This window comes from Thamnophis elegans, chromosome 7, assembly GCF_009769535.1.
Source record: "Thamnophis elegans isolate rThaEle1 chromosome 7, rThaEle1.pri, whole genome shotgun sequence".
Lineage (NCBI taxonomy): Eukaryota > Metazoa > Chordata > Lepidosauria > Squamata > Colubridae > Thamnophis > Thamnophis elegans.
The window spans coordinates 522,784-544,975 of record NC_045547.1 but is presented as its reverse complement, the minus strand read 5'-3'; the positions used below and the strand labels follow the sequence as shown (position 1 = coordinate 544,975).

The 22,192-nt window shown below is 58.8% G+C and overlaps 1 protein-coding gene across 1 annotated transcript in view; it reads left to right on the top strand.

Annotated features, from left to right (window-relative positions):
- Positions 1–15,937, top strand: part of SHANK3 (SH3 and multiple ankyrin repeat domains 3) — a 204,897-nt gene extending 188,960 nt beyond the window's left edge. Inside the window, exon 21 of the mRNA XM_032221683.1 lies at positions 13,362–15,937. Within this exon, the coding sequence (XP_032077574.1) occupies positions 13,362–13,905 (544 nt within the window). The 3' untranslated portion in view covers positions 13,906–15,937. The remainder of the gene's footprint in view (positions 1–13,361) is intronic.
- The last annotated feature ends 6,255 nt before the right edge of the window (positions 15,938–22,192 follow it).

Genomic DNA, 22,192 nt, shown 5'->3' with positions numbered 1-22,192 from the left:
AATGCTGAGCTCCTCTGGTTGTAAATCCAGGACTGCCCGTATTTAGCAAAGTGGAGATGGGGGGAAGAGCCCCCATCGGCCGAAGGCCTAAGCCAGCTGGGAGGGAGGCCGTCCTGGCTTCAATGCTCTGGCCTTGGGCTCCCCCCTCAGCCCCTGCTGGACCCCGTAGGGACCTTGTGGGCCAAAGGGGGGAGGGTTATCTTGAGGAGGAGGGAGGGGTCTGCGCAGACACACGTCCCCCAGGGAAAAGAAGGGGCCCCATTCATGAACCCCCGAAGAGGAAAAGGGTGCCAGGCAAGGAAGCAGCAGGAAGGAGGGATCTGGGCTCCCTGGGCCGCTGCCTCATTCGGAGATGTGGAATAGCAGCATTACAAGGTTGGGAGGGACCTCAGAGGTCTTCTAGTCCAACCCCCTGGTCACGCTGGCTGGGGAATTCTGGGCGTTGAAGCCTTAAAATTGCCCTGCATCCTTCTGTCCGGTCTCCTTTTAAAAACCTCCAGTGACGAAGCCCCCCCAACCTCCGGCCAAACACGGACACCCCACACGCACATTCGGTCGTTATAAGAGTCCCCCCAGATCTCTTCTCTGAGAGTAACCATAGAATCCAGTGGATCCCTTGCCCAAATAGGATGCTATTTTACCTCCGTATCATTTTGGGCAGATGTTGTGTTCCATTTGCCAACCCCCCCCCCTCCCCACCCCTGGTGCCTCGTGTAAAGTCTCAGTGGAATTTTTCCTATTCTGAATAACTTGGATCGGGCACCCCCACCTCCCACAACAAACAGACCCCTCTTCCCCCTCCCCTCCTTTGGCCAAAGACCCCCCACAGGACAGTCAGCCAAGATCCCACCGCCGATTCTTTTAGTAACCAACCTGTTTCTTCACTGAATGCTTCAGGCCGTGCAAATAACAGGCCACAATTTCCTTCCAGCTTGAGCCTCCTCTGGGCCCCTGGGGGTTTAGGGCCCCAAACCGTCTCCCCCAGCCGCAGCAATTCCTCTGGGGGGGGGTCTCCCAACCTCAGGGGCAGCTGGAGTCAGACCCCAGTAGAGATTAGAGCCAGGGGGAAGGTGGGCTGTTGGACCCCGCTGCTAGGGGGCAGAACCGACCCTGGGCATCCGAAGAGAAAACCAGCTCTTGCATGGGGAGGTTTGGTCCCCGATGTGTGGCCCCTCGGGACCCTTCCCATTTTTCCCACGACTGAAAGGACATGGTTGGGTAGACCCCTCCCCATCTGAGACCCCTGCTGCACTGCCTAGGACAGGGGTGGGCAACTACGGCCCCTTTATCCACCCTTGGAGGTCAACTCCCAGGACCCCTGAGCCAGCCCAGTCGACTGAGCCATGCTGGGAATCGCAGTCCAGAAGTTGCACATCCCAGAGTTTCCCCTGAGCCCACGTTGGTTCCCCTCCCCCAGTTTATCTAGACGTGCACCCTGTAGCCGGCCTCTAGTGGGGAGGGGGTTCCCGGGCGGGGGAGGGGGCGCAGGGGGAACAGAAGGGAGAAGAGGAGGAAGGAGAAGAGAAAGGATATGGAGTAGTTTGTGTTTCCAAAACCCACCATTGCTTTGTATTCTTACAGATCTGGCAAAGACCCTGAAGAGAATTAAACCATTTAAGCCTTTTAGCCTCTAGGGTAATCCTTCCTCTTTCTCTCTGTCCCGGCTCAGTAACGCTCAGCTGAAGCAGCCTGTGATGTCCTCCTGGTCTCAGCTTCCAACTAAGGCAATTAACACCTTACCAACTTCCTTGTAGGCTTCGTTGCCACCGTCCTACACCCCCCCATCCCCCCCCCCCGAGGTCTGATGATCCCACAGGTGGGCCGATGGGGGGCAAAGGCATCTCTCAAGGCAGCTTCTGCTCTGCCTGTTGGAGGCCGGTCTGGAGGAGGGTCAGGGGGAGACATGGCAGCAGCAGCAGCACTGAGGTCTTCGCTCTCTCTGCTGGTCAAGTGCAGCGGCCACTGGAGGACTTCAGCTCCTGGAATCCCCCAGGCAGAAGAGACTTCTGGGAGTTGAAGTCCACTAGCCCTCAAGTGGCCATGTTTGGAGAAGCCGGCTCTGGCGGGCTGTGCGTTGGGGGCTTCGGCAGGGAGCCCCCTCCTCCTCCTCCTCCCCTCCTGCGAGAGAGGCATGAAATTATCCAGAGAGCCGATTCCCCTGCCAGACCCATAATTCTTCTGCAAGGTCACTGCACAACCATTAACCACACACACACACACACACACAACCTCTCTAAGAAGCTCTAAGAATGAGAGTGGGATGAGCAGAGGGGAGAAGCGCTTCTCTCACGTGCCACGGGGCCCACGTTCACAGAGTGGGGAGGGAACCTAGAGGTCATCTTGCCCAACCCTCTGCCTGAGCATAAACTACACACAGCTAGGTGGGCTCCAGGGGAGGCCCGGTGGTCTTCCTTGGGATAAGGCAACTCCTGGTTTCCAAAGATCTCACTGATGCTCACTGCAGTTGGGGGTTTGAATTTGACCCCCTTGTGACTTTCTAAAGACTGCAGAGCCCACCCGTGTGCTTCAATGGGGGTCTTTGGGGGTCACCTTGTCCGGCTGATCTTCTCCAGCCTCTTGGTTGGGACTCACCGGATCCCCTAAACTCCCCCCTCCCCCATTCCTGGCAGGCAGGGCAAAAGAAGGTTGAGCCCCAGAGCTGGTGGAAGGAGGGGGCTGCCGTAGGGACCCTCCCTGGGTGACGCCCTTCCCTCAAGGCCGACTCTGCTAGTGCTGCCCTCTTCATCCTTGGCATGGAGTTTATCTCTCCGTGACTTTCATGCCGTAGATGCCTCTGGCAGCGCCCAGGAACACCCTCTGCAAAGCCAATCCCAAAACAAGGAGCCCCGGGGGGCCCAGTGGTTAGAGCGCAGCATTGCAGGCTGACTCTGCCCACAGCCAGCAGTTCAATCCTGACCGGCTCAAGGTTGACTCAGCCTTCCATCCTTCCGAGGTCGGTAAAATGAGGACCCGGATTATTAGGGGCAAGAGGCTGATATTGTATAAACCGCTTAGAGAGGGCTGTGAGTCTTAAGTGCTCTGGCTGCCTCTGCCTCGCTCCACCCCACCCCCCCACCCCCCCACTCGGAATAATTCATATTCTCCAGGGAAACTGGTGTTTACAGAGCGTGTGCACTGCCTACAAGGATACAGGGGTAAGAGGGCCATTGTTGCTCACAAGTCATGGCATGCGTTTATGGCCGTTCGATCGCTGGCAGACTCACTCCATCCATTTGCTAACCCCTCACTAATCCTGGCTTGCTCACCCCACTGGGGAGACTCCCACCCTGGCTCCTGCTCCCTTGGCTCCTGCATGTTTACGGAGGGCGGGGAAGCAGGCAAAGAGAGATGGCTGTCATATCTTCTGGGGCCCCGAGAGATGGTCCCAGGTGTGGAAGAAGAAGTCAGGCATGTTTCCTTCTGCGCCACTGCGGCCCTGACGGCCAGAAGCAAAGGAAAAGAGGGAGAGGGGGGAGGGGGCGTTTGAGAGAGATGCCACTTGAGTTTGCAATAATGTAAAGCAATTCGTTGATGCAACTTTGGCCCCGAGCCCAGCTTGGCATCGGATCTCTTTGGAATAATTCCAGACGCAGATTCAGAGATCTGGCATAATGTCCTCGCTTAGCAACCCTTGGTGATCGTCTTAACGACAGTAACCGGAACTGCCAGAATTACCATCATTAAGCAGCATGGTCGCGTGACGTCATGCTTTAGGATCCCATTGCTTAACGATGGCAATTCCGATCCTGGCTGCTCTTATTAACGAAGGACTGCCTGTGTAATATTATATGAGCAAGATATTCCTGAAATAACTGCCGGGGCCCAACTCTGATCAGAATCCTCACTTCCTGATAAAGTTTTCTCCTCTACCCAACGGGACTGGCGGTTTTCCTTGATTTCTGGTGCCACTGTCCTCACTGTATTGCAACGCACAAGGATGTGCATTCAATTTTGCAGCTACTAAGATTGTTGGCTGAGCAGGGACAAAAATAGCCAGAGTAAACATTGAAGCCTGGGAAATAGACCCCTTGGCAGTCAACAGGAATGCTGATTTACCACCAGCTTATCGGGTACTTAGGAACTGAGGGCGTGGGGGTGGGGTGGGCACAAGGAAACAATATCCAATTGCCTGCCGGCACGAGCTCAAAAGCTTGGAGGAATAAACCTCTGTTCCCGGTGACTGACTCAGATTGGATCGTGCAACATTATCCCAGCCCACGTATATTTGCTTCCATCTGCTAAAGCTGGCCTGTTGGTGGCCCACATCGCCTGCCTGGTCCTCTTGTCTTCACAGCTGGCCGAGGGAGCCCAGAGACCAGGCTGTGCTCAGAGGGATTTCCTGAAGAGCTCATGGAGTGGAGGGTTTTCTTCAGGGGTGAAAGGATACCGGTTCTGATAGCTTCGCTAGAACCGGTAGCAGAGAAAAAGTGAATAGGTAGGGGGAAATGCTTTAAAAAGGGGGGGGAAGTTGGCCACGCCCTATCCAATCACATGACCAACCACGCCCAAAGAGCCAGTGGCAAAAAAAGTTGGGTTCCTCCAGTGGTTTCAGCCTGGATTAGTCTGGGAGGCAAAGGGATTTCTGGAGCTGGTCGTCCACTTGGGAGGATTCCCAGTTTGCGAGCGGTTGGCAGGAGATCAGGGACCTTGGGGGCAGTTCAAGAAGCTGGGGCAGGGGGCTTGGGGAGGGGAGGAGGGTCTCCCCCAGGAAGGATCAGGAAGAGCCCCCCGAGCATCTCCTCCCCCCCCCCCCCAGTTCTGCTGCAATTTTTTCCCTGTTTGCGTTTCTCCTCCTGGCTGCCCTCAGAAACGCCTGCATATTTATCTACTATTTACAGCATTTCCACATCACCCGGGGGGCAAATCACTCGGAGGTTACGCACTGCCTTCTGTACGGCCCAAAGCTACACACACACACACACACACCGGGATCAGGATCAGCCACCTTGCCTCCTTGGCCCACCCTTGGGGAGCTCAGCAGGAACCGCAGAGAAGAAGGACCTGCTGCCCACAAGGCCCCTTCTCCCTTCCTTCCTTCCTTCCTTCCTTCCTTCTCTCTCTCTCTGCTCCCCGGCCCAGCCCCTCCTCCCCAGCCCCTCCCCTCCGCCCGGAGCTTCACAGTGGCTTTGGCTGTTGAACATCTGTGGTTGTGAACATCTACTTCATGGAATGGGACGCAGGCTGTTGAACTGGCCACGACTGGGCTGCCCTTGACCCTCCGTGGCCTGGGAAGGCAGACGGGGCCCCTGCTTGTCTCCCGGGCCAGGTGGAGGGTGCTGGGGAAGGGAGAGGGTCCCTGCAGCCCTGGGGAGCCTGAGGTCAGCCCGGCTCCTCCACCCTTCTCCCTCCCCTGCCCCAGGCAGCAGGAGGGGACTCCCGGGAGCAGCAGGGACCCCGAAGGAGGAGCTTCCGGCCGGCTCTGCTGCTGCTTCTTGGGGTGGTGGCCGGTGCCTTGGACGGATGCTAACCTCTTTCTCATTGCCTCTCTTCCTGCTCTCCCATCTGCATGTCTCGGCTGCTCTGTCTAGCACCGCCTCAGGCCTCAGGAGGGTGGGCGAGCTGTGTAAGTGAGCATGTTCATCTCATAGCAACAGTCTTCCCCCCTCCCTCCCTCCCTCCCCCTTCCCCCTCCTGCTGCTGCTGCTGCTGCTGCTCCTTGCTGAGTGTGCTGGGGGCTGCTGGGAGGGGGAGGGCAGGGCCTGCAGGGCTGTGTGGCTGTGTCCCTCCCCAGCCCCCCCCCCAACCCAGCATGCCAATATCTGTCTGGTGATGTTCTGTGGCCCGGAATCCCAGGAGGAAGTGCCCGTCTGCAGTCAGATGCCAAGGGGGCCCTGGGGTCTGGGGAAGCCGGGGCTGGCTTCAAGAAGCACGGGGAGGGGAGGGGTGCCCCGTCTGCAAAGCATTTTTGGGGAAGGGGGGAAGAAAGGGGGTTGGGCCACAGAGGATTCTGCAGCCCCACACAAGACCCATCACTGTTCTCTCCCCAAGGAAGAGCCCCAAGACCCCTGATCCCAGGAGGCGCCTCCCCCACTTGCTTGGGGGACTCTAACGTCCTCCTCTGAGAGACGCCGCTTCCTCTTCCGGGATCTGGGCAGCCCCTGAGCCTCTGCTTCCCCTGCAGGTCAGGCTGGTGGAGGGTCTTATCAGCAGTGGGGACCCAACCCTCATGCCTGGATGGCCCATCACGTTTCCCACCCAGGTCCTCAGGTGGGCCTGTTCATCACTGCCTGTTTGGGGGAGTGTATCAGTACGCGTGATTCGGAGGACCTGCCGGGAGTTGCGGGGGCCACGGGGGTGGTTGAGGGGACCAGAGACACGGGAGAGGGTCGGGGTATTGCGGTCGTAACAGGGAGAGGCAGATACGGCGGGGACTTTAGGGCAGGCCATTACCGGGGAAGGAGGGTTCGCTACATTACAGAGATCCCTCCTTCCGGCCCTAGGAGTCCCACTCCAAGACCAGATGGCGCAAGCAGTCAGGACCCTGGTCTCAGGCTGTTGTCGCTAAATGCCAGGTCTGTTGTACATAAAGCTCCTCTCGTCCGGGACTTAATTTTAGACGAGAGGGCAGACCTGGCATGTATTACTGAAACCTGGCTGGGCCCAGAGGGAGGAGTCCCCCTTGTAGAGCTGTGCCCAGAAGGATTTCAGGTGCTGCATCAGCCGAGAGCCCAGGGAAGGGGTGGGGGTGTGGCCGCTGTTATCCGAGAGTCGTTAGCTCCTCGTAGGGTCCCTGCTCCGGAGATTGTCGGGTGTGAGTCTTTGCTGTTAAAGTTGGACCTCAAGGGTCAAGTGGGTCTGCTGCTAACGTACCTGCCTCCCAACAGCGTTGCAGCAGCCCTCCCCTCGCTCCTCGAGTCGGTAGCCGAGCTGGCAATTGAGTTCCCTAGGTTGATGGTCCTGGGGGACTTTAATTTGCCGTCGCTCGGTGAAAACTCTGATGGGGTGCAGGAGTTCATGGCTTCCATGACAGCCATGGGCTTGACCCAAGTAATTCGGGGCCCAACCCATTCAGCGGGACACATGCTTGACCTCGTATTTCTCTCGGAGCAGTGGATTTGTGATCTTGGTCTGAGGGGGAGTGACATCATACCCCTGTCGTGGTCAGACCATTGCCTACTGAGGCTCGACTTCCGGAGGCCAAACCCCCACTGTAGGGAGGAGGAACCGACCAGGTGGTTCCGCCCCAGGCGTCTTATGGAACCGTCAAGGTTCCAGACAGAGCTTGGGGTTATTCCTGACACTTTCGCCCACAGTCCGGTGGAGACTCTGGCTGCTGCGTGGCACTCGGCAGCGTCGGAGGCCCTCGACCGGATTGCGCCACTGCGGCTCCTCCGAGGCGGCGGATCCCGGAGACCCCCTTGGTTTACCGAGGAACTCCGGGAGATGAAGCGCCGGAGGAGATGCCTAGAGCACCGTTGGAGGTCCGATAAGTCCGAATCGAACCGGGCAATGGTAACCACCTGCACCAGGGAATACACCAGGGCACTTAGGGCAGCAAAAAGATCGCACATAGCCACCCTGGTAGCATCCGCTGAGTCCCGTCCAGCCGCCCTGTTTAGGATAACCCGCTCCCTATTGAACAAAAGGGAGGCGGGGGAACCCTTGCAGGGCAGAGCTGAAGAATATGCCCAATTCTTAGCGGACAAAATTGCTCGGTTTCGGTCGGACTTGGACTCCACCCCTGCAGTTCCAGCCGAGGCGCAAGGGGACCAAGTAGAACAGCCCTGGGTTGAGTTTCAGGACGTTACCCCCGGGGATGTGGACAAGGCCATGAGAGCTGTAAGTACCTCCACCTGCGTCTTGGATCCGTGTCCCTCATGGCTGGTTACTAACTGCAGTGAGGTGACACGAGGCTGGATCCAGGCGGTTGTAACCGCCTCCCTTCGGGAGGGGAACTTCCCCGCCACACTGAAAGCGGCGGTGGTGAGACCCCTCCTGAAGAAACCATCCTTGGATCCAGCTGTTCTTAATAGCTATCGTCCAGTCTCCAACCTTCCCTTTCTGGGGAAGGTTGTTGAGAAGGTGGTGGCCTTCCAGCTCCAACGGTCCTTGGAGGAAGCAAACTACCTAGACCCCTTCCAGTCAGGCTTCAGGCCCGGTTACAGCACAGAAACCGCTTTGGTCGCATTGATGGATGATCTCTGGAGAGCCAGAGATGAAGGACGTTCCTCCATCCTGGTCCTCCTTGACCTCTCAGCGGCTTTCGATACCATCGACCATGGTATCCTTCTGCGACGACTGCGGGAGGTGGGAGTGGGAGGCACCGTGCTACGGTGGTTCTCCTCCTACCTCTCGGACAGGTCACAGTCGGTGTTAGTGGGGGGGCAGAGATCGTCCCCTAGGCCCCTAAATTATGGGGTGCCTCAGGGCTCGGTCTTATCCCCCCTACTATTCAACATCTACATGAAACCGCTGGGAGAGATCATCCGCAGGCACGGGATTAGATACCATCAATATGCGGACGATACTCAATTGTATCTGTCCGCCCCGTGCCAACTCAATGAAGCGGTAGACGTGATGAGCCGGGGCCTTGAGGCCGTTATGGACTGGATGAGGGTTAACAAGCTTGTGCTCAACCCAGAAAAGACCGAGTGGCTGTTGTGTTTCCCTCCCAAAGATTTGGCTACTATTCCACCACTCAGGCTGGGGGGTCAAATTTTATACCCCTCAGAGAGGGTTCGCAACTTGGGAGTCCTCCTGGATCCACAGCTGTCATTTGACCACCACTTGACGGCTGTGACCAGGGGGGCATTCGCCCAGGTTCGCCTGGTGCGCCAGTTGCGACCCTACCTGAATCGGGAGGCTCTCACAACAGTCACTCGGGCCCTTGTGACCTCTAGGCTGGAATACTGCAATGTGCTCTACATGGGGCTGCCCTTGAGGAGCATCCGGCGACTTCAGCTAGTGCAGAATGCAGCCGCGCGAGTGATCGCGGGTGCACCCCGATTCACCCGCATTACACCTATCCTCCGCGAGCTGCGCTGGCTACCTGTTGATCTCCGGATGCGCTTCAAGGTGCTATTAATCACCCATAAAGCCCTACATGGCAGTGGATCTGGATACTTGAGAGACCGCCTTCTGCCAATTACATCCCTGCGACCAATAAGATCCCATAGATTAGGCCTCCTCCGTATTCCATCGGCCAGCCAATGTCGGCTGGCAACTACAAGGAGGAGGGCCTTCTCAGCAGTAGCCCCGACCCTTTGGAACGAGCTCCCCGTGGAGATTCGTACCCTCTCCACCGTCCAAGCCTTCCGCATAGCCTTGAAGAACTGGCTCGCCCGTCAGGCCTGGGGATAGGATAGTTACCCCTCCCGAATGATGAATGTATGTTGCTTGCTATTTTATTACTTGTTTGTCCTAATGTCTGTATTTCCCCTTCCCAGTTTTTGTGTGAGCCGCCCTGAGTCCCCTCAGGGAAAAGGGCGGCCTACAAATTCTAATAAATTCTAAATTCTAAATTCTAGGAGGCCCCTCCCTCAGCCTGTGAGCCTCCACTGGCTAAGCCCCCCGCAATAGCAATAGCAGTTAGACTTATATACGGCTTCATAGGGCTTTCAGCCCTCTCTAAGCGGTTTACAGAGAGTCAGCATATCGCCCCCAACAACAATCTGGGTCCTCATTTTACCCACCTCGGAAGGATGGAAGGCTGAGTCAACCCTGAGCCGGTGGGATTTGAACCGCTGAACTGCTGATCTAGCAGTAGCCTGCAGTGCTGCATTTAACCACTGCGCCACCTTGGCTCTTACCTTGTTCATGCATTCTGAGCTTTGTCTCCTCATGGGACCCTGGAAGGAGGTCTCCTCTCCACCTCGGAGTGGAGCCGGGCTTGGCCTGAGCTTCGGCCGTATCTTGTCACCTGCTGCTGCTGCTGCTGCTTCCATCTTCCGTGATGGGAAGAAGGAGGAAAGGAGCCAAGGGAGATGCCCAAAGTACCAGCCCACTTGCCTATGGCTTCGCTCGAGGCCACGGAGTGGGAGGGTGAGGTAGGATGGCCACAATCGGACAGATCCAGACCTTCTCATGCAGAATCCCAGGCCTGGCTGGAAGGGACCTGGGGGGGGGGGGGCTGTCTTCCAATCCAGCCCCCTGTTCATGGCAGGACAGCTTGTATCATCTTGGACAAACAGCTGTCAGCTCTTGTCTTGAAAACCTTGGGGGGAACAATACAGAGCAGCCATTGGAGCTCCTGGCAGCCGCAATGCTTGGCCTGGTCTCTCTTTGTGACGCATGGCCCGCGTTGTGCGTGAGGGTATTTCTGCCCCCCTCCTCGTCTTCTGAATCTCTCCAGAGCTGAGCACCTCCCAAAAGGCCCCCTTACCCGTTGCGTGGCATCCACATGGGAGGTTCAGCCACCGAAGGGAATGCCCCCCCCCTTTGTCTCCTTGTGCTTGATGTCCTCGGCCTCTGGATCCCTTTCCTAAAAACTCCCCCCAGTCCATTCTTGCTCCTGCAGCAGAATATCCATTTTCCTTCCAAGGACAGGTGGACAATGTTCAAAGCAACCCCACATAATGGATTCTCAAGATATTTTGTCCGAGTGGCAACATGAAGCAAATTATTTTAACTTCAAGAGTGCCTATTGTGGCCGGAGGGGCCCATTTCCTCTAGAAGGAGCCAGCTGGGAAGACTTTGGCCAAAGAATAGCGGATTGAGGATTGCGTTTCCCATTCAGTGTTTATCAGTTTCGGACGCAGGGAAGGGAGACTTTCCAGACTGAAGAGTCCTCTGGGGTCCTTCATTCACTCCCTCAGTTCTCACCCTGCCCGGTATCCAAAAGCCGCCTTTCTCCTCGTCTCAACAGAGGGAGGGGTCTTCCAAAGAGACCCCTCTGCTTCTTCTCTGAGCTTCCTTAGTTTCCAGGCGTTTCGTCACCAGGCTAGGCAACATCGTCAGTGGAACTTCGGTTGGAGCCTCTTATTTTGGGTCTCTTCTGCTTTCGTAGGTCTTGGGGGGGGGGGTCAGTCGGTCAGATGGCCCACCGGTCTCACCGTGTGAGGGTCACAGGCAGCTGTTCGATTTATGACAGAGATCTGCCTTTCACTTGGCTCCTTCCAGATCGCTGTGATTTTCCCACGTTACAAAGGGAGGATTGTGATCCTGGGGAGGAATTCTGCCAAGCCCCCCCCCCCCCCGCTAAGGCCAAGAATTCATTGGGAGCGAGCAGGCCGGAAGGAGCCCTTGTAGGACGATAGTCCACACACACACACGTCCGGCATGCAGAGGGCTTTCCATTTGGGCTCCTCTCCATTCTACTTGACGGCTTCAGGCTGAGTAGCCAAACCCCAGACATAGCCACGATTAACAGGGCTTTTCTCCTTCAGCCACACGCCCACTGAGCCTGTTGGCTGTGGCCTTTGCCACCAAGTGGGCTGCCAGGACCAGCTAAGACGGGCTAATTCTGCAGAGCAGTCTTCGGCATGTGGTCAGTGGCCCCCTGCCCTTCGTAACGAAAGGCCCAAGCACGGACTGAAGGGAGCCTTTGTAAGAAATGGGCCCAGCTCTGCTCCAAGCCACACTCTGCGCCACTGCACCCCACGTCCAGAGCCTGGTGCCCCCCCCTGCCTGCTCTTCCGGCCGAGAGAAGCCCTCCGTGCCTGTTGGAGAACAAAGAGCCGTCCTGAGCGTCTTCACTGAAGGAGGCCTCCTTCGCTCTTTCCTGGCCATTCTTCATTGTCCGCCCAGTGAATCCCTTCTCGAGCGTTGGGCAGAGCTGCCAGCTGTTGGCAGGCCCTGAAATGTCTGCCAGTGTCACTGCCAGCTGAGGAGCTTTTCCTCTTGAAGAGCTTCCCGAAGACCCTCCTCTCAACACAGCCCCTTCTTCCCCCCCTGACTTTCCATATTGTGGAAAGCAGCACATTTTTTCACACACCTCCCCGCCCTTTCAGACTAGTGATTGTCCAGGCTCTTCTTAAAAAACCCCAGGGATGGAGGACCCAGTGGTTGATTGTTCTTCCCCTGCCCGGAGCAGTCCCAGCTACCCAGGTCCCACCTGCCCCTCTGCCTTCCAGCCCTCCGTCCCCAGAGGCGGGGTAGGTCCCTGATCTTCCCCCGTTATGCGCTGCAGACGGTGGTTCTTGGGGGTTTCCGGGTGGCCAGGAGGAAAAGGGACCTTCCAGCAGAGGCTTCCTGGGTCAGAGGGAGCTCCAAGTCATCTCCCTGGTCAGCAAAAGCAGCAGGCCAGAGCCGGCTCGGTCCCTCGCTCCTCCCGGGGGCTCCCAACATTGGGAAAGGGGAGGCTAAGGAAAGAGCCCCTCGCTTTTGGGCTGAGCCCCCCACTCCAAGCGCCCCACTGATCCGAGAAGTTTCTCCCCTGTTCTTGCAATCTCCCCAGACTGACTTGCGCTCCCTTGAGAACAACCGGATGAGCCCTCCAGGGATTGTGGGTGTGTGTGTGTGTGTCAGATCTCCTTTGCTTTTGCCCTGCATGGATTCCAGACTAGAGACGCTCTTAGTTCCACCCTCCCTGAATTTTCAGCCACAGGTTCCACCACACGTTTTAACAAAAAGGTACACGGTGGCTTTCAGTCCCTTTTTGTTTTGTCCGTGGAAATAATCTACACCAGCACGGCTGGCTGAAGGATTCTGGGAGTTGGAGTCCACACGTCTTAAAATTACCAAGTTTGGGGAACCCTGGAGTAGACCTTGAGGAGCGCAGCTCCCTCTCTCAGAAAGGCCGACTATCCCCCGGGCTCAGGGAGCTTTTCCTCGGCCCACTCTGAGCGAGCCTTCTGCCGGTTTCCCAGAGTCCTGCGGGGGGGGGGGCTTCCAGAGCTGATGAAAAACACCGGCAGGAAACTATCCAGCCCCCCCCTCCCAGGCAAGCGGGTGGGGGAATCACCCCCTGAAGCTGAACCAGGGAGCCTTAACAGGATAACGGAGTTAGAAGGGATCTAGGAGGTCTTCTGCTCCAGCAGGAGACTCTCCCCCATTTCTGAGAAATAGTCCTGGCCCTCCCCAGGGTGGGTTTCTCCCTGCCCAGAGACCCTGCTTCCCCAGATCCCCACCTCTGGTGCAGGGAAGGTTGAGGGCCGCAGGGATTTGGGACTTTGGGGGGCTGAGGAGGTTAAGGCTAGCGTTGGAAAACCGGAGGGGGGTGGATTCCTGGGGAGGGTCAGTCCCCCCAAGCAGCCTCGGTGTGTCCCCCAGAGAAGGCCTGCCCAGGGGGGCCCATGCAGAAGAGCTCGGGGGGGGGGGCAGGGGGCTTCCCGGAGGGTTCTGCAGAATCTGTGGCCTTGCTGGTTGTGTGGGGAATGTGTGTGTGTGGGTGTGCCCCTGTTTTGTGCCTGGGCACCTCTCTCACCACTGCTTCTCCCTCCCTCCTTCCCTCCCTCTCTCTCTCTCTCTCTCTGTCTTCACAGACTTTTCAGTAGTTTAGGAGAACTAAGCACCATTTCCCAGCGCAGCTCCGGCACCACCTACACCGTGCGTCCTGGCAGCCGCTACCCTGTGACCCGTCGCACTCCCAGTCCGGTAAAGCCTGCCCTGGATAGGACAGACCCCCTGAGCACCGTCCGGCCCTACGGGCTGACCCCGCCCACCATCCTCAAATCTTCCAGCCTCTCCATCCCCCACGAACCCAAGGAGGTGCGCTTCGTGGTGCGCAGCGTCAGTGCCCGGAGCCGCTCCCCCTCCCCCTCCCCTTCCCCGGGCCCCCCCCTGCACTCCCTCCACCCCCTGCGGCCCTTCATGCAGAAGCCCCTCCAGCTCTGGAACAAGTACGACGTGGGGGACTGGCTGGAGAGCATTAACCTGGTGGAGCACAGAGACAAATTCGAGGACAACGAGATTGAGGGCACCCACCTGCCCGCCCTGACCAAGGAGGACTTTGTGGAGCTGGGGGTGACGCGGGTGGGGCACCGCATGAACATTGAGCGGGCACTCAAGCAGCTGGCAGAAAGCTGACCGTCCCGGCAGCCCCAGCTCCTCTCCCGGGGCTGCGACACTCAGGGGCAGGCGGGGCCGGTCCTGCTAGGCCAGTAGATGGGGGGGCCACCCGGGGCTCCTCCTGCACTGAAGGACAGGGTGGGCAGGCGCCTCCTCTCCCTCCCGCCCCACAGGCCCCCGGGCACCCTGGCACAGGCTCCCTTCCTCGGGAACAGGCATGGGCCACGGGAGCTCAGCCCCTCCCCGAGAGAGTCACTGCTGGACAGGCGGTTCTGGGGAAGGAGAGGCCCCCCCTGTAGGAGAAGACCTCGGCAGCAGCGCCTCCTGCGCACCTGGCAGGGGCCCCGGGGGAGGCCGGAGGGACCAGGGGCCGAGTGAGGAAGGGGCCCTTGTGCTAGGGTTGCCAGGCTCCAGCCGGGCCTTAACAGGATCCGTACGTTGTGGTGCTGTGGCTGCTTGCCTTCGGCTTTGGGGAGGCCAGGGGGGCTTTTGGGGAAGGGGCTCAGTGTCCTGGCTGCAGGGAGCCTGGCTGGCCCCCAGCGACTGCTGCCGGAGGAATCCCCCGTGAAGGCCAGCAGGAGCTCCCAAGGGAGGGGCAGAAGTGCCACCCCACTTCCTTCCCCACCCGCAGCCCCCGGCCCTCCCCCACAAGGACCCCGCGGGGCCACGAAGAGGAGACCGGGAGAGGCCCCCGCGGAGAGCGGGCACTGCCGCCTGGAGGACTGTTGCCGTGCCCTGGCGCACAAGAGGGGCTGATGTCGCATGGATCGAAGCATGCTTGGGGTGCAGAGGGGGGCAGCCCCGGTGGGGAGGGGGGGGTGGCCTCGTTTGGCTTTGCGGGTGCGGGGCAGTCGAAGGGGGTCTCTTCATCTCTCTGCATCTCTGTAGGTTTGGCGATCCCAAGGAGAGGATGCCCAACAGCAGGAAACCCCCCCCCCTCTGTCCCACTCACTCACTTTTGCATCTTTTTAATCAGCTATATATTTGAAAAGGGGGGGGGGGAGAACAAATATCTATATATCTATATCTATAGCCACCTTGTTTAGTTAACGGTTGACTGAAGCTCTATCTTGCGGGGGGGCTGGGGGCTCCTCCCTGCAAGGCTTGTGGGGGTTTTTAGTGACTGAATGAAAGAGAAGTTTTGAAGGTTCCTTTTAAATGGTCTGAATTTTAAGGGGGGGCAGGAACAAACAAAAGGCAACGTTGCACTGGCTTCTGGGACACGTCTGAAGTCTTCCATTCTCGCTGGACAGGCCCTGACCGGAGGAGCTGCTCCCCCCACCCCACCCCCGCTTACACACACACACAACACACACACACCGACACGGCTGAGACTCCTTCCCTTGCTGAAGCCCCTCGCCCTGCTTTCCTGGGGAGGCCAGAGAGGGGCAGGCAGGGAAGAAGCCCAACTCTTGAGCCTCCCCTCCACCCTCTGGAAGCCGGGCAGCTGCTGCACACCAAATGCCCCCAGAAGCCGGAGGGTCCCCAACATTTTGCAAAGGCCCTTGGAAGGGATGTCAGTCCTGAGGGGTTCCCAGTCTCAGATGCCCCCTGTGGCTGCCGCCTGGTCCCTCCCCTTTCCTTTAAGAGGCCAAAGAAATGGGGGGCCCTCCCTGCACCCCCAGCCTTCTGCTCTGGGGGGGGGCTCCGCTCCCTACAGCCCTGGCCTGAAAGTGGAGGAGACCCAGCAGCCCCTTTGAAGAGGAGCCCCAGTTCATTCTCAAGGCATCCAGAGGGGCTGCTGGGCTCTTCCTGGTCTCTTTGGCTGCCCCAAAATGGGGGGGGGGTGTCTTTCCCCACCCCTCCACCCCACCTCACCCCCGCCTGGAAGTGACTGTCCAGCCAGGCCAGAGCAGGGAGCTTCCACCCGGGTGGGACTTGGAAGGAGCCCCCCTCCCTCCCCAGGCCCAGAGGGTTCCCAGAGCAGGCACCAAAGACCTGGGGGCTAGAGGGGGGGCCCTCACTGACCCCCCCCACCCCCAGCTTTTACCAATGGCCAAGAGAAACCTGCTTCCTGCCAAGGGCTCTCAAATGGCTGCTCCATAGAAGGACGGGGGGGGGGGCTGGCAAGCATGCAGTCTCTTCCCCTGGGGAGGGGGGGGGCAGTTGCCAGCTTGAAGACCCAAGGAAAGCCCGGCAGGGGGCAGGGGGCAGCGTAGCTGGGGGTGGGCTGCTCTCTTCCTCCTGAAAGGAGCTGGGGGGGCTGGGCATCTGCCAGGAGTGCTTGCCACACCAGCTCCCCCCCCATCCATCAACCTACAACACCCAGAACCCCCCAGACCTCTCTGCAATTCCTCCCCCCCCCAATTGATCCCTGTTAGGGAAAGGTGAGAGGAGGGGGCCAGGTCTCTCCCCTGCCCCTCCCTGAAGAGCCCCCCCATGGTGCCTCTGCCAAGCCTTTAATCTCCGAGGAGGAGGAAGGCAGCTGTGTTCCAATTCCAACGTTTTAAGGCCCCCGCAACCTCACAGGGACCCCCAGCCAAGCCTGGGCTTTTCCCCCCACCCCTGAGAAAAGTTGGGGTTACAACTTAAAAGGCCTGTTTGAAAGCAACCAGCGTCACACACAAATTGTGTGATAAAAGGGTTTTAAGCGTCAGCAAATGCAGGACCAGCCCCACATCTGGTGTTCTCCAGCTGTGTCGGGATGCGGTTCCCATCATCCCCAATTGTGTGGTGTGTTTGGGGGGGGCAGCCTCTCAGAAAGCACACACCCCATTGGGAGGGACCTCAGAGGTCGTCTAGTCCAGCCCCTTGCTCAAGCAGGAGACCCCATATCATTTCAGACAAATGGTTCTCTCAACTCTTCTTAAAAACTTCCCAGTGATGAAGTTCCCACAACTTCTGGAGGCCAGCAGTTCCCCTGGCTAATAGTCCCCACGGACAGGAAATTCTTCCTTCCAGGCTGCCCCTCTCTCTCTTTAAGGACCCCCCCCCCCCCCGCTTCTTCTCCTGCCTTCTGGGGATTTGGAGAATAGGTGGGGCACCCCCCCCCCTTCTCTGGGGCAGCCCCTCAAATACTGGAAGCCCCCCCCCCCCCCAGTCCTCTTATCCCCTTTTTACAAATTGGGCCAGGAAAACCCCTTTTATAGAGGGGGCTTTTCTGGTCAGAAAGGGTGCAAGGACCCCCAAGAGCCCCCAAAGGGCCGAGATAGCCCCCCAGACTGCCTGATGGCCCCTGGACACTCCTGGCGATGGGAGGAGCTGCCTTCTCTCCCTCCAGGGGAGCCCCTCCCTCGTGTGGGGAAGCAAAAGCAGGTGCCAAAGACCCAACTGGCGTCCATCGGACCCCTCCTCATAAAAAGCAAAGGCCCCCTGGATTCCAAGGGTCCAGAAGGAGGCAGTTTCAGCCTGTCTCCAGAGGGGGGGTCTCCAGGCCAAGTAAACCTAGAACCTTCCCCCTCCCCAATTTTCCTGGAGGGCTCACAATTGTCGCTTTGGGCTGGGAGAGGGGGTGCCCCCCCTTCAAGCCGTGCCCAGCTGCCACCCCCCTCCTCCCCACGGCCAGGGAAGCGCACCAGACGGCCGAGGTACGCACCCACGCGCGGCAGGCGCTTTCTCCGCTCCACGTGCCGTGGAGCCGGTGTCTCCGTCCCTTCCGCAGCTGTTTCTGGGACCAGAGGAGACGCGTCTGCCCAGCTGCCTGCCTGGCCTCCTCCCGCGGAGGCCCGAAGACTGCAGACCCCCTCCCCAAACTCCCCCTCCTCGTCTGCAGGAAGTTCGCTTCGGGACCGGGAAAGCTGGACGCCTCCTTGATGGGGGAGCCCCCTCCCCTCTAGGGACGCGGGAGACGCTTTTGCTCTCCTGCCAATCAAGGAGGCCAGCGCAGCCCCCCCGCCCGGGGGGAGCCCACCAGCCCCTCCCGCTAAGCAGCTGCAGCCGTACCTGTGTTTGCGAACACTGCGTGATGCCCCCCGGAGCCTCGGCTGACCGGAGCGGGGCCACCACGGCTAAGTCCCGACGGCAGGCATTGCGCCAGGGAACGCGAAGGCCGCCCAGCCCTGATGCTTGTCTGGGCCCGGCCGGGAGGAGGGCAGGCCGGCCTCAGAGCCAGAGCTCCGATGGCAGCTTTGGCAAAACCCCTGAGAGATTCCTCTCCCACCCCCCAAATAAAGCTCCACCCCTGGGGGGGCATGGAGTGGGCGGTGAGGGCCCCAGTGTGTGGGAGGCCTGTGTGCAGAGGAGCCTCCCAACAGCCCCTGACTCCCCCCTCTTCAGAAGCCCCCCCTTCCTTGCATTTAGACAGGGGCCCCTCCCTTCTTGGCTCAGAACAGGCTGGGTCGCCATGGGGTTGGTGCCCCCGTTGCTCTTCCTGGGACGAGGCACATGGTGCAACTTCAGCCCCCTCCCCCCCCCTTGGGGAAGCTCTTCAGGAATCTGCTCCCAAACCAAGAGGATGGGGGGGGGGCAGAGGCAGCCGAGCCCACCGCCCAGCCGTGCAGGGAAGTCTCCACAGAGCAGGCTCCACGCCAGGGAGACGGAGGTCCGATGTGGCTGAGTGTGGATTGTGCCATCCCAGGGGCCACCTTGGCCTGGGGGGGGGGACCCCAATGGGGAGCCTGCAGGGAGAGGGTGGGAAGCCGACCTGCTCCGAGGGCGCCATGTTGGGGGTCCTGCAGCGAAGCAGCCGATGTTCTCTAGTGCCAGAGAAATCTCTTTGATTCCCCCCCCTCCCCAGTCCCTGCCCCCAACACCCACCCCTCCCCAGGAAGAGGTAGGAAAGGTCAGTCCTTTGGCCTGGTACCTTGACCCCTAAATAGCCCCTCAAAGGATGGGCAGGGCAGGGAAAGGGCCCAGTGCCCCTCTCCAGAGGGGACGCAGCCGCTCTTGAGGGCACCTCCTGGTCACCCAAGGGAGCCACAGCCGTCCACGGAAAAGCCTCCTCAGCTTTGCAAGGAGACGGAAAGCCCCCCCACCCGAAGGTCCACCTGGAAGGGGAGCCAGCAGGGAAGAGGCCTCAGGCTCCCCCTTTGTGAAAGCGCTCAACTCCCCCCCCCACCTATAGCACCCCAGGCCCCAGTGCGAGTCACGCCCTGCTTAGCAAGTTCCCTCGTCCGCTTCTGCCTTCGCTTCCCCAGCTGCCCCCAGAGGCTTTGCCATGGCTGCCCCCCCCCCTCCCGCCACGCTTAACTGGCTGTTTGGCCAGAAGGACCCGCTTGTGCCCCGTCGGCATCCCAGCCTTGGCACCAAGGCAGCCGACCCTCCTCGGCTGGAGTGAAGCACGTCGCTTGCATGGCCCAGCTTCCGGTCCCTGGTTCGGATTGCAGCTGCCCCCCCCCCACCTCTGCCCTCTGCCCGTCCTCAAGGCCCTGGCAGCAAACCCCTCCCTCCACTCCCCAAGCCACCCCAGAGAAGGCCGGTGGGCTCCTGGGAGAGGGGGGGAGTCCTCCTGAGACCCCTCCCCTCCGGCAGGTGTGACCTCAGTTGCCCCAGGTTCTCCTCGTGACCTCTCCGTGGCTTTCGTGGCCTCCAGAGAAAGTGGCTCAGGAGGGTCTCCTTGGAGAGTTTCTTAAGGCGGCTGGTTCTCGTGGAGGTCTTGATGTGGTCCTTCAATCCCCCCCCCCCGATGCCCATTTCCCCCCTCTGGGCTTTGGAAACAGGCAGGGACCCCTGCTCCCCCCCCACCAGCCTCCTTGAAGGGCCAGGAGCGGTCTCAGCCCCCCACCCCTGTCTCTCCCCCTCCCATTGCCCCCCCCTCTGCTGCTGCCCCCCTTGGTTTGGCTGAAGGTTTATTAATTGAGAGGGTCAGATTGACGTCACCCCTTATTTTATACCGATTTCCTGAGGAAGTCCGTCTTCTGCAGAGTAAGGGAGGCCTGACTCACTCACCTCCTGACCCGATGTTGTGATAACGCCCCCCACACACAGAGATCTATGTTTCTTATATTATTATTATTACTACTATTATTATGATTATTATTATTATGTAATAAATTTATAAGAAACCCCTGGGCTGCTGTTTGGTTATTGCTGCTGTTGTGGTGTCAGGCCTGCCTCCCCCTGGGCGCCAGGGCAGAACCGATCCTTCACCCCGTGGGTTGGGAAAGGCATCGTTGACTGGAGGTTGACTAGAAGTCCAGAGAGTAGCCCGAAGCCAGAACGGAGAGTTTGTGCCAGACTTTGGCCAGTTCAACTTTCCCCCCTGGGTCTCTTCCATCCTTTGTCTCTCCTTGTCCAGCCAAGTACAAAAGATCTTTTGGAAACTCTCCTCTCTCCTTGAGGGCTCTCCAAACTTCGGCAATTTAAGACTTGCGGACTTCAACTCCCAGAATTCCACAAGCCTTAAAAATGGCCAAGCCCATTGGAGAGCTTTGCTCTAGGTGGGAGTCGCCTCCTCCCAAGGAAACGTCCTCTGTTCTCACACTTCAGTGTCAGTTTCCCCCAGGCACCTTCCCCCCTCCCTCCAGCCCCCCCACCCCACCCCACCCCGCCCAGGTTCTTGGCAGGCCGGCAGTGAGTTCTGACGGGTGGGATCCAATGCTAAGGCCGTACAGGTAGTCCTCCCTTGAACTACTATCTGTTTAGTGACCGTTCAAAGTTACAAAAGCAGGGGGGGGGGAATACTGGTCCTCTGTCGCGTGATCAAAATTCAGGCACTTGGCAAACCAACCTGTATTTATGACGGTTCCGACCAAGAAAGTCAACAGGGGACACTGGATTCACTTAACAATTGCAGTGACTTGTTTAACAATGGGGGCCAAAAAAAAAGATCATAAAAGCGAGTGTGACTCACTTAACAACTGCCTTGTTTAACGATGGGCATTCTGGTCCCAAGCGCAGTCACCGTCAGACCTGCCTCAGCTTAGACGTTTTGGAAAGGGAGACTCTCGACTCCCGTCTGTTTGAAGCGATGGGCACTTTTAGTCAGGCGAAGCGTTTGCAGTGGAAGAGAAGCCGGATCTGAATATTCCCACGCAAAGGCTACACTTTCCCCGCTTTCCCCAGCCCCTCCCCTTTTGACCAGTTCATCCAATAGGAGGCTCTTTTGATGTTTTGGGAAGGGCTCAGGAGTTTGGCATCCCTCGTTCACGGCAGGAGTCCTGAGAGGCCGCTTCATACCTTCCCCTTCTCAGGCCCACATCTTGCTGCCCCCAATCCCTCCCCTCCCTCCCTCCCTCCCTCCCTCCCTCCCTCGCTATCTATGGCAGGAGACCAGTGAAGCAAAGAGCCGAAGGGGGCAGATCAGGCCGGCCTCGGACAAGGAACACCGGTGCAGGTGTCCATATTTGCCCTGCACAGACGCCGGTTAAATGCAGCCATCAATGAGGGCCGTGTGGAGCCCTCAGTCGTCTCCCAACCACCAGTTACCCATTTGACCTCGTTAAGTGAGCTTTTCCCCACTTTACAACCTTTCTTGCCACAGTTGTTAAGTGAATCACTGCAGTTATGCTAGCAACGTGGTTGTTAAGTGAATCTGGCTTCCCCATTGACTTTGAAGGTCACAAAAGGGGATTGCGTGATCCCTGCGACCGTCATAAGTATGGGCTAAGCCTCTGGACATTTGATCAGGTGGCCAGGAAGATGCTGCAAGGGGAGTCAAACGGCCACTAAGTGAACTGCTCAGGATCCTTGCCCCATGGGGCCTCCTCCCCTCCCCCATGAATGTGCCCTGGTGCCCCCATGGCCCTTCCCCCTGGAGGCAGGCAAGGGCTTCTGCCCCTGGCACCCCCAGCAGCTGCCAGCCCAGATGCCTTTCAGGCCAGGCCGATCAATCCATCAGAATAGAGCTGGGAGGGACCTTGGAGGTCTTCTAGTCCAGCCCCTGCTCAAGCTGGAGACTCTATAGTGCCATTCCAGACAAGTGGCTGCCCAGCCTCTTCTTAAAAGCCCCACCCCACCCCGTGTTGGAGCCCCCACAACTTCCGAAGGGGAGCCGTTCTGCTCATTAACTCTTCTCATTCTCAGGAAGTTTCTCCTTAGTTCTAGGTTGCTTCTCCCCTCCGTGAGTTTCCATCCCTTGCTCCTTGTCCCGCCCTCGGGGGCTTTGGGGAAGAGGCTGAGCCCCCTCCCTCTTCTTCAGGGTAGCCCCTGAGAGACTGGAGGACTGCTACCCTGTGCCCCCTACTCCTGTTCTCCCCACTAGCCACGCCCAGGTCCTGCAGCCATCCTCCCTCCGCACCCCAAGCGCCGCAATCACACAGCCCCCCTGGTGACACCAAGCATATATTTTATTGAAAGTCCAACTCATGAGGGGGCCGTGAGTGGGAGGGTCCCTATGTACAGCGCGCTGCTCCTGGTGGGTGAAGTTACGGATAAATATATCGCTACATGAACAGACAGCAGAGGCCACTAACGCTCAGCTCCCACC